Raw genomic sequence first — 15,437 nt, forward strand, 5'->3', positions numbered from 1 at the left:
TTGCATGGTATATTGTTGTGTCGTATCTTATCATCATAGGTATTGTATTGCATTGTACTGTATCTTACCATCTCATACTGTACTGCATTGTACCTGCACCTTTTCTCTTATTTAAGTTATGTTTAGTTAATATCAACAACTAAACACAGTTTGATTTTGCAGTTTTATATATGGAATTGTGACATATTGTACTGTATAACACTGAGCCATCTTGGATCATATTACATCGCATAGCAGTGTAACAGAAGGTATCAACGTTCACTACCAATTCTCAATTCAGGATAATGTGTATCTTTTGTGTTTTTTATTCTGTTCCATGCTTCAGTATTATATAACATGCAATTTACAGCTTGTTTCGTTTTTTTATTTTTTTTATTTTGTGAATATATAATATAAGTATGTTATAGGTTTGTTGTTTTTGACAGAATCAAATCATCTTATTCACTTGTTATTCATTTGTTCAGAATCTATTGAACCAGATAACACAGAGCCAAGATGATGAGCTAACACCTGTTTTTGTCTCCACATCTCATTGTTTTCATACTGTAAAGTTACAAGCTGCTGAGAAACTTCTCTAAATGGATCAGAGATAACTCTACTGTTTCATTCCAAAGTTTCAAATCTAAAACTTCTATCAAGTTAAAGGTTATTATATACCGACAAATGGATGTAAGACACATACTGCTCCTTATTTTTGCTGATTTGAAAACGTATTGAATCCTGACAACGCCGTGACACATCAAATCCGACTGTGAATTTTGAGATTTGTTTCACTCCAAATGGTAAGATACAGCACACAGCTTAAGATGCCAACTGGGGGATGAGCTATTACCCAGAATGCTGTGAGTGTGTGTGTGTGTGTGAGTGTGTGTGTGTGTGTGTGTGTGTGTGTGTGTGTGTGTGTGTGTGTGTGTGTGTGTGTGTGTGTGTGTGTGTGTGTGTCTTTCAGCAAGAAGAAAGACATGACAAGGAGAATGAACTTGACTCTTCCACAAGACCACAGCTGGCTGACTGCTGCTTGCTCGTGTGTATGTGTGTTTGTGTGTGTGTGTGTGTGTGTGTGTGTGTGTGTGTGTGTGTGCGCGCGCGTGCACGCTTATACATGTGTACAACTCAGCAGGCAGGTGCAGCAGATGTGTCTTATATACACACACACACGCACACACAGCGTTAATATCTACACAGCAGCAGACCAACACGTTGAGTTTGTGACACTAAAGGACCCCTCCCTGCATGACCCCGTCAGGTCACCATGGCGATGATAAAGTGCTGACTCGTGCAAATATGCCCTGTTGCCAGCAGTTTCCAACAACACTACGAACACGCCCTGGTAATGCCCCTTATCTGGCAGATACACACACACAGCTGGGAGAGGATGGCAGAAGCATGGAGGGAGATGTTTAGTTTCTTTCTGCAGGGCTTCGTTGTTTCTTTAACCTTAAATCCAATTAATGTGGCTGTTTATTCCAGATGCCTCTTCGTCAAATGAATCCTTCTAATTGAGAGATTGATGTGTCTCTATCCCCCTTTTCTCTCTTCCCCTTCTTTCTTTTCTTTCTCAGTGTCTCTCTTATGTTGAGAGTTCATGGCTGCTCTCCTTCCATACAAGAATCACACAAAGGACAAGTACTGTTTAATCCCGTCGTAGCCCAGCCCTAAAGACAGACCAGCTGGAGGCCTTTGTGTTTGTGTGTGTGTGAGTGTGTGCGTGCGCTACATGACAGGTTAGGTTATATAAACCTCTGTTCTTTGTGGGCGTGTGTGCAACCACAGTGTAGTGACACTCTTATCTGAGTTTTTCTTACGAGTGTATGTTAATATGTGTGTGTGTGTGTGTGTGTGTGTGTGTGTGAAAGGGTGTGTGTGGGGGGTTGCAGCAGAGGGAGGTTATGGGTAAGTAGTATTTGGGGCCCCCCTCTCACAGAAACACACAAATATTCAAGTTCAAGTTGTGTCGCCTTTTGTTTTCAGGAGGGGGAGGAGGGTGCAGGCGGTGGCTGGATGGATGGGTGGTTTGCTGGGACACTGTGCCCCCCCATTTTCCCAAAAAATATCCACTCTTTGCTCCCCCCTCCAGCCCTCCCTCTCCCCCTGCCTCCCCAGCCAGTGTAGTGCCACTGTATTGTCTGCTTGCAGGCGGGCCGCTTGTTGCTTGCCTTCTGTCCTGCTGTGCTGAGTGCCTGACAAAGGGGCTCTTTTAAATATGCAGACAATCCTCGATCACTTACACACATACGCACACACACACACGTTTGTCCCTACTTTCCTCTTTCTCTCTCTGTCAATTCTTCCGTGGTTAGACCTGGCCTGGGAGTGTTTCCTCTTTCACGGAGAATCAACAAGTCTCAGACATGAAAAGGATACAGAAGGCTTTTCTCTCCGTTGGTGCGTTGTAAGCTTTGAGTGAATGCTGCAAGCATTGCTTTGTGGACTGGACTTGTTGTCAATGCTAAAAGCTGGAATCCTGTTTGTTGTGGTCTTTGTGACGGAGCTTTGTTCTTACTGTATATGCGCAAGAAAATCCATACTGTTGTTTTTGGGTACAGCATAAAAACAACAATCCTATTTTTTCCCCACATCAGTCACAAATACACCATGACGAGAAGTGACATATATAAACATATGTGTCTGGTCTTCTTTAAAATCTGATCTTTTAGATGTTAACAGCTGTCTCGAGCTGGTTTTGGAAGTTGCAACAAAGTTATGGAGATTGTTTTCTCAGCCAAACCTGCAGATGTCAGTTTAGAGAGACAAACTGGAAACTGGTTTGAAAATATGGCACAACAGTCAAACATCAGGCCGCTTCAAGTCCACATGACACTCTTCTCTTTATCTCCCCCACCCCCCTCTTCCTCTCCTGTTACGGGAGCCCTCGCTGGCAGCTTGGCAGAAGCCGCTCCCTCACGCGAAGCAGCAGAGCGCAGGGGCCCAGGCCCCAGACAGGAGCCCAAGCTGGTCTCAGCCTCCCAACATGTTGAGCTGGCCTGCCTTGGGCACAGCCAAATGGTTCTGCAGCTGCCCCTTTGTCCCCCTTCCTTAAGTAAACAAAGGACAGAAACAAATTAATGACCTACATTCACAGCAAACCTAGCACAGCCTCCTTGTGGAGAGAGCGAGAGAGCAGTTGTCTATAAGCAGATGTTCACTTACAACACTGCAGATTGCAATTAATGATCACCAAGCAGCGCATACCCAAAGGACAGAGTTGCTGTATTTTCTACAGCAGTTATTATAATGTCTGTTGTCTGTCTGAAGTGACGACTGAAAGCAGTACTGAGATCAGGTACCTCAGAAACATTGACTTCCTAAATAGTTGGGACATTTTAACTGAAAAATAAAATACTACACTATAAAATACACTATCAAAGGAGACTTCTCTCAAAAAACATTTTAAGATAATTATTAATTGCTCGCCTTTAAAAGCAAAATACACCTCATCCAGGGAAATACATGTGAGGTTACAGGTTTTTAATAAAAACTGACTGAACTGAACCAAACAGAAATCATTTTGACACTTCTAAGTTTCTTAAACCATAATTAGGCATTCTTCAGACAGAGGATAATGTCGTAAAGATTAGGAGTGAGCTTATCGCATGAGTGTGCGTTGGGGGGGCTTACTGAAGAGACCATCTGTGGCCTAATGAACGCCGTTCCTTGGCCTCAGAGTGGAGGGGCTTTTAATGCATCTGTAAGAGCAGGTTTACTGAGTAGCAATACATTAGCTAAAGCTGATTTCTTTACTGGAAAACTGTACTTGAGGAGCTTTGGAATGAGGCTGTGTGTGTGCGTGTTGCAGGGGGTTGAAGCTCAACAAGCTGCTGCACATTTTTTTCTTTTCACAGAAATGCTCAAATGAAGCCTACACCTCAACCGGTGCAGCAGATATATCAGGAGTTGTGCAGGCACGCAGAAGCACACAGTGAGCACACACAAACAGCACAGTGACTGTGCAGGCCATCATGTCCAAGCACGGCTCGCTGTAGATCTTTTCACACACACACAAACATGCATATAAACAACTTCCACCCACATCGCAAGTCACTGAGGAACGGGACGAACAAAACCTCCTGCAACCTGTGACTCTCTGTGCGTATGTGCAGTCATGTGAGCTGCAAATAAGACAGGGTTACACGGTAAATTACCAAAGACAATGAGTTTAGAAATATTTAGTTATATTTGTGATTTAAATGGCAGTAAAGAAACTTGAGGTGAATCTGATCGTTAACATGAGCAGAAACACAGATTGTAGGGTAAATAAAAGACACACTATGATATTAAAACTAGCCGTGTCTGTTTTATTTTATCCAAGAAAAAAGAAAAACAAAACAGAGCTTCACACGTGGGTTGAATTTCAAGATTCTTATAATTTATTGCAGTTTGCACACAATTTAAAAATGTCAACAACAGCACACCAAAAAATTACAAAACTAAACACAATTAGAATTTACTCCCCTTGAGAAGAAAAAAGTAAATCAACCCAACTATGATTGTCAAAGCTAAAAATTACTAAATCTGAAAAAAAAGAGAAACGTCCAAGAAAAGCAAAGAAAATTTTAATCTCAAGGGGGAGCAAATATATCTGAATCAAAATCTGCTTGTTTTTTTCCCCAGACAGTGATTGTCCTTTTTCAAAACAGACTCAGTCATTTCACAACCCCGACCCACCACCCCCCATCTGCCTTTCCATAAACTGTCTATGACATTTGAACATTTTATTTTTAAACCTTGCCTTATTAAAAAAAAAAAATCTCCCCCCTTTGTTTTCAAGTAAGCACAGCAAAAGATGGAGATGTAGTCTCGTCAGGGTGGTTACTTCACAGCGTCTTGAGCGGTTGACATCGCTCCACCCCACACTCACACTTCTATAATAAAATAATAAAAACAGCCCAGACTACAGCAGTTTAAGGCGATCAAGTACAACCAGAGGAACAGAATGGAACAAAAAAAAAAAAAAAACAGCAGTAATGATGAAAACAACAGCCGGATGGAGTGAGCCCATATGCAGAGACACTGCCAGTGAAGAAATAGCGTTTCGAGGAAAAAAAATAAATGAGACAATGCAGTGCAAACTGCCGTAATGACACCCACACTGCTGCATTGGCAAAGCCTGTAGGTGCCACCAGATGACAGGGCGGCACATACAACCACCCCACCCACCACATGCACATCAACGGGAGTGTGCACACATACATATACACACACATCAATATTGGATTGAGGGGAGATGTGGAGCGTTCACTTTTCAGTATGGTCAAATGTTTTTGGATTGTATAAACGCTTGACCATTATTCTGAAATTCCAACAAAACATTTGAGAGGTTAAAAAAAAATATTAAACTGATGTAGCCCCGACCCAAACATTCACATACAAAAAAAAACAAGTTTTCACGCGATCAAAATATAATAAGACATAATTTTCTGATAAATTCAATAAATTCCATGAATTTATACATGATTTTAAACAACTATTTCCCAATGCTCTACAGTATTAAATACTTCCATAGCGTCAGAAATGTTTTCTAATAAAGGCATCTTTTCAGCAAAAAATCTGATTTCATGTCTTTTAGCTTAAAAAGGTGCATTCAGTCATGCCAATTCTCTCCCATCTATCTCAAAGTAAGGATTATGTCTTAAGAAGAAAACACATGCATACAGACATCTTATAACACTCACCCTACCTGCGTCTACTATGAACTGCACTGCGCTGAGTTGGGTGGGTTGTTGTACTAAATCAGCACAGCCCCGCTCAGCTCAGCACAGCTGTGACAAACATATCTGACCCTTCAACTTTCAGCAGGACAGTTTCAGCCTCTCTCCTTTTTTTTTCTCTCTCTCTCTCCCCGTTATCCTTCACACTTTAGCCAAGTCACCGCCACATAACTGCACTCAACAGACCTGAAATAAGTGCCCAATGAGCAGAAATAATTAATAAATGGCATGACCATGTCTAGAGCTGGAGAGGACGGAGACACGAGAGAGATGGAAAACAAATATACAGCAGTGGAGAAATTTAACGCCTGAGGAGGAGCAGGAGGAGGAAGTGCTGGGTGGACGTAGATCTTCAGTAGGTTTAATTGGCCGGTAATAACCGAACCACACACAAACACACACACGCGCACGCAGCAGAGAGATCAGTGCATATCGACACAGAATTAAAATGCTTCATCATATCGCTTCAACATCCGACAGAAACACATTCGGTAACATTCTTCTAGGAGCCCAGCGACAGACCTACGACAAGTAGAAAAAACTTTTTACTGTTGAAAGTGTTATGTTCAAACCTCCCCCCTCCCCACGATGCAAAAAACACAACTGAAAGGTTTAAGACAAAATCAAATTTTCATGCATTTTTTTTCCATAGTCGTGAGAATAATATTCACTTTTTTAACAGACCGCACCCTGGAGTAGTATTCACAAAGAAAAGAAAAAGGAAAGCCCATTGTCAAATATTTGATCAATTACAATGTGTACAGTAATACAGCAAATTCACATTTTTATTTTAAAATATACAGGTTTGGACGTCATGCAACAACAGCAGGTCCCATTACAAAAAAAAGTTACAAAATAATAATAATAAATAATAATAATAATAATAATAATCAATAATTGTATTTTAAAATTTAACGGATTAAAGTTCTAAAACTATAGCAGAACAATATACAACAACCTTAAATTAAATACCTTTTCAACAAGAGATGTTTTAAAGACTGCCAGCTACATTTAAGGAAAACAAAATCTATTAATAACAATAATAATTATCATAATAATTTGTAAAGGTCTTTTAATTTTTAGAAAATACTTCAAATTGATTGGAAGTGAAAAAAGGAGGCTGTGCATTGCATGAGTGCCATCAGTTTGTCTGTCTGTCAGTCCGCTTTACCCTGAACACACAACACCAAAGAGCTTAACAAGAGAAGCAGAGAGCGCTTCGCCAACGACACCTCCATGCCAGTAGAAAATAAAATTAATACACACAAAACACACTCACACACACTTACGCACATCAGGTGAAATTTTTGCCAGAGTAGTGCAGTATCGCACACACACACACACACACACACACATACACACACACACTTCTCCAAACTGTGTGTGCGTGCGGTGGTATTGACTTGTGGTGATCACAGAACCCGTTTAGTGTATTGTAATGCTTTTTCACTTCAGTGTGTTCGACCTGAACTCCTGCCGTGGTGTTTGCTGTCTGTGGAACTGGGGCCAATACGCTGGCCAGCGTTGGAGTGTTGTGTCGGAGATGAAACACAAACAAGAGTGAAAAAACTCTTCAAAAAGGCGAGACATTCTCAGCAGGACCCGTGTCCTTAGACACAATGAAAACCACCAAACAGAACTTATGCCAAATAAAAATAAGAGTTCAGAATAAAATAAAATAAAATAAAACAAAGTTACCCCAAACAGCAACAACAACAGAAAAAACTCAGTAGTAACATTTTCATGTGCTATTAAAGTGCAATTGAATGAGATTTTGCGACACACAAGAAGATGACTCATTTGAACCCCGAATATCAAACTTTGCCACCTCCCTTTCACCTCCCCATGCCTCTCTGCCTTTCTTTCACTCTCCGCTCTCTTTCCCTTTATCAAACCCAGCAGTCTGTTTCTACTTCCACAGTTCCTGGGAACTGTCCTCGATCGCCCAGTCCCTGACATTGGGCAGTGCCAGCGGTTCGCTCTTTACTGACAGCGAGTTGACCAGTTCGCAATGGAACTTGCGAATGTGTCGGTAGAGGTCCCCGGACTGCGTGAAGCGCCGTTCGCACCACTTGCAAGCGTGCGGCTTCTCCCGCGTGTGCACCACTGCGTGGCGGCTGAGGTTGTGTGAGTACTGGAAGCTCTTGCCGCAGGTGGTGCAGGTGTAGGGTTTCTCACCGGAGTGTGTCCTCTCGTGGCGCTTCAGCGTGTACATGCAGGAGAAGGTTTTGCTGCAGATGGTGCAGGTGGGCACATTGACGTCTCCAGCGGGCTTGGAGCGGATGCCCTCCTGCTCCCTGAAGTGGGAGCTGAGGTGAAGCTGGAGGATGTGCGGGGAGGGGAAAACCTTGTTACACAGCGGGCACATGAAGATCTGGGTGTGCTGAGCTGACAGCATGTTGGAGACGTAGGGCAGCAGGGAACTATCCATGCTGGCCACCTCGGCCTGGGCGCGCTCGTTTTCACCCCCGAGTATGTCCTCATCATCTGCTGTGGCCGAAGGCTTCTCCTCCCGCTCCAGCTCGGAGGCCAGAGAGGCCTCTCGCAGAGCGGACAGGTGTGCTTCCAGGCCGAGCCGCCGCTGGGCCGACAGAGGCCCTCCGACCCCGTGGTGGGTCAGGCCCCCGTTGGCGCTGGGAACCGTTGCCTTGGTGATGCCGCTGTGCTCCATGTCATAGTCCCCACCTCCCAGTTCCTCTTCCTCATCTGAAGCCACACCCCTCTCCACCTTCACCCTCACAGCCAATGGGCTTTGGAGGCTGTCTGGTGTAGCTGCCCCGCTGAAATAGGACTGGTGGTGGTTACTGTGGTTGCTACCGGCAATCGGCTTGACTGACAGGTCCAGGACGCAGTCAGCCGCATCATTTGACACCCTCCTGCCCCTGCGCCCTCCACGAGAGCCCACAGAGCGATGGGACCTCTGTGAGAGGGATCCAGTGGAGCTAGTGGGGCTGCCGGCCGGGGAGAGCAGTTTCCCTCCCTCCCCCAGCCCTTCCCCACCCTGCATCTCCGCCTCACCATGCCCTGGGCTGGTTGTAGCCATGGCTGGTGTCCCTGGTCTGTCTGCAGACGGCAGTCTCAGCCAAAGCGCTCCTCCCTCTGTCTTCACCTCCTCCTCTTCATCACTATGCAGCAGGTCGGCTGTAGCAGGCCGCTCTGTAGAACCATCTGATAGACTGTCAGCCTTATCGGAGCAGCTGGATCCGCCATCTTCCTCTCTGCGCGTGCTGTCTGCCTCCGCCGTGGCCTTCTGCTTCAAACGTTTCTTACACACCTTGACAATGTCATACATGTGCAAGTAGCTGGCTGCTGCCAGCACATCCTCTACGGGAAGGTCCTGGAATTGCAGCTTGCCCTCATACATGAACTCCAGGAGCAGGGAAAAAGCCGGGGCTGTGACAATGTCGCTGTTGAGGTGCACCACGTCTCTCTTGTCCAGCTGGTCCTTGTAGAAGAGGTGAAAGTACATGCTGCAGGAGGCCAACACAGCACGGTGGGCCCGGAACTGGGCATCGCCCACCAGCACCGTGGAGTCACACAGGAAGCCCTGGTGCCGCTGCTCACTCAGACACTGAAGTAAATGTCTGCTGTGGTCTGGGAACTCCATCCTGCCGTCCTCATAACCTGCAGCCACACAGAGACACAGAGGTAGAGTCACAGTTAGATACATCTGATGAAGGTCTCAGTATCCGTCATGTCACACATTCAATTGTCACCCAATTTGGTTTTTTTAAAGATGTTTTGCAACGTTTTAATAAAGTGTTGCATTTTAAGTAAAATATTTGTTTTGGTTACGGTAAATACACAAGAAAAAAGGAAGTGAGAAATATAGAAAATCCCACAAAAGACTGTTTAAATTCAAAGACAACAGAAACAGAGAATCTAAGAAGGAAGGCGAGACAACAAACTTCATTTAATCCTTAAAATGAAACGTGTGTCTGAGGTCACATTCAAGTTAAGCAAAGAGATCGTGACATTGTTTTTAATTCATCACTTAGACTTTGTGTTCGCAGTTTCTGCTAACAAAATTATCTTAAATGAGGCCAATTAAAACAAAAACAGAGAAACGCAAGAGAGAAGAGGCAAATGCCAAAAAAACACATATGGTATGAGATGCTGAAAACAAACCAGAGAAGAGGACGAGCAAGCGAACAGAAATCAGGAGAAGGTAGGTCAGTAAAAAAACAGGAAGGACAAGAAGAACTAAAAGGAACATTTCCAAAAACATAAAAAGTCTATTAAAAAAATACAAAAAAACACAACAAAGCATGCAAGCAAATAACTTGATATTTATATTTTTTATGTATACTAGGTAATAAGACATTACTTTCTTTTACTCACAATCACAACATCAAGAGAAATTCTTATGCTCCAATTCAAAAACACCACGCAGGTGACTGTAAAGTCGTGCACACATTCCTTCATAGAACGATGCCAAATGTTCATTTTATTCCTATAATCATTTACTTTACCTAAAATAAATAAAAAGAAACTGGGAAAAGAAGAAAAGCTAATGATAATTACAATTTAAAAGAATAATAGCAATTAAAGAATAATCACTGATTCCGTTGTTTTACCCACAGAAAGACTTAATCTCAGGTAAACCAGCAGCGACAAATTCTTCTACTCTGTCTCTCCGTTCTCTCTGTATCTCTCCAACTCCTCTGCCTGCACTCCTGGATTGTCGCTGCTCCTACGCTGGTTATTTTTATTAACCCACTTTGGCCTGGCCTGGCACAGCCCTTTTAGGTAACCGGCTTTCAGCTGCACACACTGTCGTCACGTACACACACACACACACACTCAGTACCAGCCTACCTACCAACCACCTCCACAGGCTAAGTCGAGCAGGAAAACTGGCCAATTCAAATAGCACTGTTGACAACAAAACAGCTTGTCCCTCGTTTAACCTGCGAGCACCGGCTTTAGGTGTAAGATTAGACGAGGGGAGGAAAAAAAGGCAGGAAACTTGCAGCGATGCTCTTCAGGTGTCCTTAAAAAAAAGAGTGTGTGTAATTTTTCTAGTTGATCAAATTAATTAATTAGGCAAAAAGAAGGTGATAACGAGAAAACTGTAAAATCATTAAGTCCCACCTGTTAACCAAGTCGATTTGTCCTGCCTGAGAAAATACATTGGTCCCGCTCTGCACTGTGTTAACCAAAGCAGTTAAATCACCTCATTTGAATGAAGCTAAACCAAGAATGTCAGCGTGTGTGTGTGTGTGTGTGTGTGTGAGTGTGTGAGACTGTGTGTGTGTGTGTGTGTGTGTGTTGTGTATATGAGCGTGTGAGCCCTCCGGCTCGCTCAGACTGCTTTTAATGAGGGGGCTTACGGGGACAAGGGTGTACCACCTCCCACCTCCCCCTCTGTCCAGCCAAACCCCTCTGCCACCTCCTCCTTCCACACACGCACACACACACCGTCCGTCACTCACACACAACCCTTCCCATCCGAATCTTACAAGAAAAACCCAGCACATCCGCCCCATAGTAGAATCTGCCCCCCACCACCCTCCACCCACCACCCAGAAGAGAAGATTTACAGTACAATCACTGTAAGTGCCCTGCTCGTCACAGCATCAATCCTAATCCTTAAAGATGGCTAAAAATAAAGACGGCGGTGGCGGCGGTGGGGAGGGAGCCGTCGGCGGAGGCTCAGGAGTGCAGCGGCCCGTCACCTGGCCCACCCGGCCGGGCCAGCCGGCCCAGGCAGGGGTCTGAGAGAGACACACAGAGGGGCAGGGAGGGAGAGGGCAAGAGAGAGAGGCTGGGACGGCCGGGGAGGGAGGCTTACCCACATCTGATCCAGCTGACGGGGGCCATATGGCAGCTGCTAGCCAGATAAAGAGATTAAGACTAGGAGGGAGTGCGATTACAGCTGTCTAGCCAATTCAGGCAGCTCAAATCTGCAACTTCTAAATTAGTCTCCTCTACTCCAGCCGACAGGAGGGGGAAAAAGAGGGTAGAGGAGACCGCACATGCTTTCAAGTAATTTAACAGCAAGTGAGATTTAACTGAAAGAAAAAAACAGATTAGATGATTAAGATTAAATAACTGCTCATTTTATTTTTTCACTTAAAGTTGGACTTTTTTATTAACTAAAAAATTACTTTTATTATTTTTTTTAATTAAAATGTTAAACAAAAATGGGTTATGTTTAAAAATGATTTTGCTTGTATTATAATGAATGAAATTGGTAAAAACACAAGAATTAAGCGCTATTTTTTTTTAAAGAAACAACTGTTTCCTCAGTTGTAACTTTGCTTTCAATTAATGGGTGAACAAAATGCCTGACAACGCAAATACAAAACAACACGCAAAACAGTAGCAGAGTTTTAAATGCAGGTCTCCAGACTACAAACTAAAAACACAGCAGAGTGTTCCCGGACTGCAATTACCTCTCAGACAAGCAGCACCAACACGAGCTTACTACCGAAGCACTCACCAGCAGTTTCACACAGCGCTCACACTGGTTTGACACACCGGACATCCCCACAACAAAAAACTAAATAACTACTCCACTACCCCAACTCTCCTACTCTATTCACTCTGCCTCACGCACACATGCACACACACACACATGCACACACAAAACGATACCTGCAGCAGTATGCATCAACTTGATTAACTCCACTGTAGCAGAATAGCTGGGCTCTCTGGCTGGGAATGGCTGTGTGTATCTCTCTCTCTCTCTCTTTCTCTTCCTCGCTCGCTCTCTCTGAATCAATGAGTGGGTAGAAGAAGAAGAAGAAGAAGAAGAAGAAGAAGAAGAGGGAGGCAGGCAAAAAAAAAAAACCACGCTGTTCAAACTGCGAGGGACAGATGCAAAGTGGAGGAGATGTTGGAGGGGGAACGAGATACCTCCCTCCTCCTCCTCCTCTGCCTCCTCCTCCTAACTGGCGCTGATCAGCAGCCGCAAACACACACACACACACAGCACTAACTCTCCCAGGCTGCCGCTGAGACTCACAATAAAGGACTGGGGAGGGGTGGAGGCGGTGGAGGGATGGAGGAGGAGGCGGTGGGGTGGATGGCAGCCTGTCAGCTGCTCTGACATCATCCTCAGATGGAGATGCTACCTCCAGCTGTGCTCTTTCTACAGCCATATGCTGCCTCCTCTACACTCCTGCCACCAGACTCCTCTTTCATTCTACCAACACCAACACCACGCAACTTTGTCTCTCTTTCTCCCCCCTTTTCTTTCTCTCTCTCTCTCTCTGGGAAACAAAAAAAAATTGGGTTCACTAAATGCAGTCCGGTGCTGATTTGATTTTTTGGAAAACAGAAAAGAGTTTAGACACTAAATCAAGCAACTACAACCACGCACTGCTACCAAAACTATCAAGGAAAAGGAAAGTTTACAAAACATGTACAGGTGTTCTGAGTAAAAACTTTACTCCAACCCTTTTCTGGTGTTAGATACTCATCTGTCTTGCTCTACATGTCTCCTTCCAGTAACCATAAACAAAGGCCAACACAGCATATTTGCAACTGACAGACGCATGCAGCTGATATTGTTTTCCACTTCTTTACGGTTCAGCGCTGCTGCCTTGTCTTGTATTCATTCACTCATTCACTCACTCATTCATCTATCTATCTATCCATCCCCCCCCCCCCCCTCCGCCTGGACCCTTCGGACAACTGACAGGAGCAAAAATGAAATGAGGAAACAATGGGGACAGGTCATAAAGAAAGAACCTAATGAGAGCAATCCCAAACAAAAGCTATACAAGCCTTTAATAAGCCAGGGAGAAACTTATTACAACAGCCTTATTTCACTTTTGTTTTAGTGAAAGTGTGCATGTCTGGGGCGTGTGAATTACCAGCTATAGAGCACACACATTTCATGGCATTAAATATTGTTTCTTACTGATGTTACAAGATTAAAAAAACAACAAATATGTACGAAAATATTATGTAAACCTATTAGGCTTTTATCACAGATGCACACAAATGTCGAGGTAAATTATTTTTCTTGCGTTGTGATGAGCAACATGTGAGCGTGTACAACATTTATAAGTGAATTACTAACACTTCTGGATCATATACGCACACTTTTCCTTACGGTTTTTGCAATTAATTGAACTTAAAATAGGTTTTAAGTTCATTTAATTTGCTCGATGCCAACTTCTACAGACTCTAATAAGCTTAGGTAAAAGATTCAGCCCCGTTTTCAAAGTCGAAACATTAATTGATCTAACTTTAATTAACTTCACCACTGTGAGTTTCAGCTATCATCTTTAATCGCGGTGTAGAAAGTCATGTGCTCGCTACACAACACTGAAACCACCGATGCACAATTGGAGTTTTACTTTTACTTTTACACATTTTATTATCATGACAGCGCTATGGTCAAAGCTCGGACTCACATAAATCAACAATGCGATCAATAAGTTTGTCAAAAATTACACAGTAACACGCACCATAACTTCATTTTAAAGCAGCCTTAAAAGAAAAATAACGACAAAGCGACTTGTTTGTTGAGCTTGTTGAGGAAATTAGCATAAAAGTCAAACAGCTGTGAGACCTGTCAACATGAACAAACTAACAACGCGACAAGAGCGTAAATTATTACCGAGCAGAGGAAAGAAAGAGACACACACACACACACACACACACACACGGAGAAAAGACACACTGACCCACGCAGCTAGCTAATAGCCCGACCATGGCTAACAAAAGTAAAGGCGAAGAAGCTACAATATTAAGCTATTTACAGTTGTTCCCAGGCCCCGGTGCTTCAACAACAGCTGCTAAAACACCGCGGAGGGAGAGCTAACACAGCAACAAACAGTGCGAGGACACAACACAGTCATGCTAAGGAAGGTTTAGCTACTTTTTCCCCTCCGTAACCCACCCTCTCTCTCTCTCTCTCTCTCTACCTCCTGAGCCTCCTTTAATCGGACTCCGGTATTAAGAGGCAGCACTTACAGACAACACGGTCCAACGTCTTCCTCCGTCCAATCCCTCTTTTTCCTTCGGAGACAAAACTAGATTGACTTTGGACTAATTTCCATAACAGGCTGCCGTGGCGAGCAGGCGCAGGGACGGGGGAGTCTAGCACTCTGCGGCGGCCAGATGTTTCCGAGCTGTTGCTGCTGCTCAACTCGGGCTGGGAGAAGGAGGCGAGTTGACTGGCACGGCACGGAAGCCAATGGTGCCGGCGAGGAGGAAAGTGAAGGCAAATTGGAAGCGGCCCTCTGACAGGAGAGAGGGAGGGATATGTCTTCTTCTCTCGTCGGCGTAGGTTGACACTAGGCAGGAGGAGCAGCAACAACAACAACAGCAGCAGCAGCGGCAACAACAGCGGCAGCGCGCACACACACCGCGAGAAGGCAGGAAAGAAGAAGCTGGGCCAAACCAACCGGTTCTGCGAGTCAGTGAGGCGGACTGGCGCAGCGGAGAGAGTGGAGAGAGGCGCGGTGTCGCCTGGGTAGTGTAGTCAGGCCGGAGCGGCGGGTGGGTGGGTGGGTGGGGGGTTGGAGGGGGGCGGAGCTGATGTGAGCAGGTGCACCACCTTGACAGGAGGGGGGGAGGGGGGTGCAGTTTGTTTCCAGCGATGCAAGTTAATGCTTAACTCAACTGTGTACATTGCACTAATTCTTTATTGTTTTATTTTATGTACTTGTCCATTTTTAATCTCTTTACTTGTTCTACATTTATGTTTATGTGTACTGTTAAGCACCAATATATGCCAAGGCAAATTCCTCCTGTGTGAAAATGTACCTG

The 15,437-nt window shown here is 44.4% G+C and overlaps 1 protein-coding gene across 3 annotated transcripts; it reads right to left on the minus strand.

Annotated features, from left to right (window-relative positions):
- Positions 1–4,344: 4,344 nt before the first annotated feature.
- On the minus strand, positions 4,345–15,115 carry zbtb18 (zinc finger and BTB domain containing 18). Of its 3 annotated transcripts, XM_038736793.1 has the most exons (3): positions 14,640–14,775; positions 12,309–12,426; positions 4,345–9,332 (listed from the first exon to the last, which is right to left on the minus strand). In XM_038736793.1, exons 2-3 carry the CDS (start codon positions 12,322–12,324, stop codon positions 7,618–7,620), a joined length of 1,731 nt encoding a protein of 576 aa, XP_038592721.1. In that variant the 5' UTR covers positions 12,325–12,426; positions 14,640–14,775; the 3' UTR covers positions 4,345–7,617. The 3 variants fall into 3 exon arrangements, with proteins under 3 accessions (XP_038592721.1, XP_038592722.1, XP_038592720.1); XM_038736794.1 differs by lacking the exon at positions 12,309–12,426 and having other exon boundaries at positions 14,640–15,115; XM_038736792.1 differs by lacking the exons at positions 12,309–12,426; positions 14,640–14,775 and adding an exon at positions 10,803–11,179.
- Positions 15,116–15,437: the final 322 nt, after the last annotated feature.

Source organism: Micropterus salmoides, unplaced genomic scaffold, assembly GCF_014851395.1.
Source record: "Micropterus salmoides isolate LMB-PRFRI ecotype aquatic unplaced genomic scaffold, ASM1485139v1 Ms_hic_scaffold_22, whole genome shotgun sequence".
Lineage (NCBI taxonomy): Eukaryota > Metazoa > Chordata > Actinopteri > Centrarchiformes > Centrarchidae > Micropterus > Micropterus salmoides.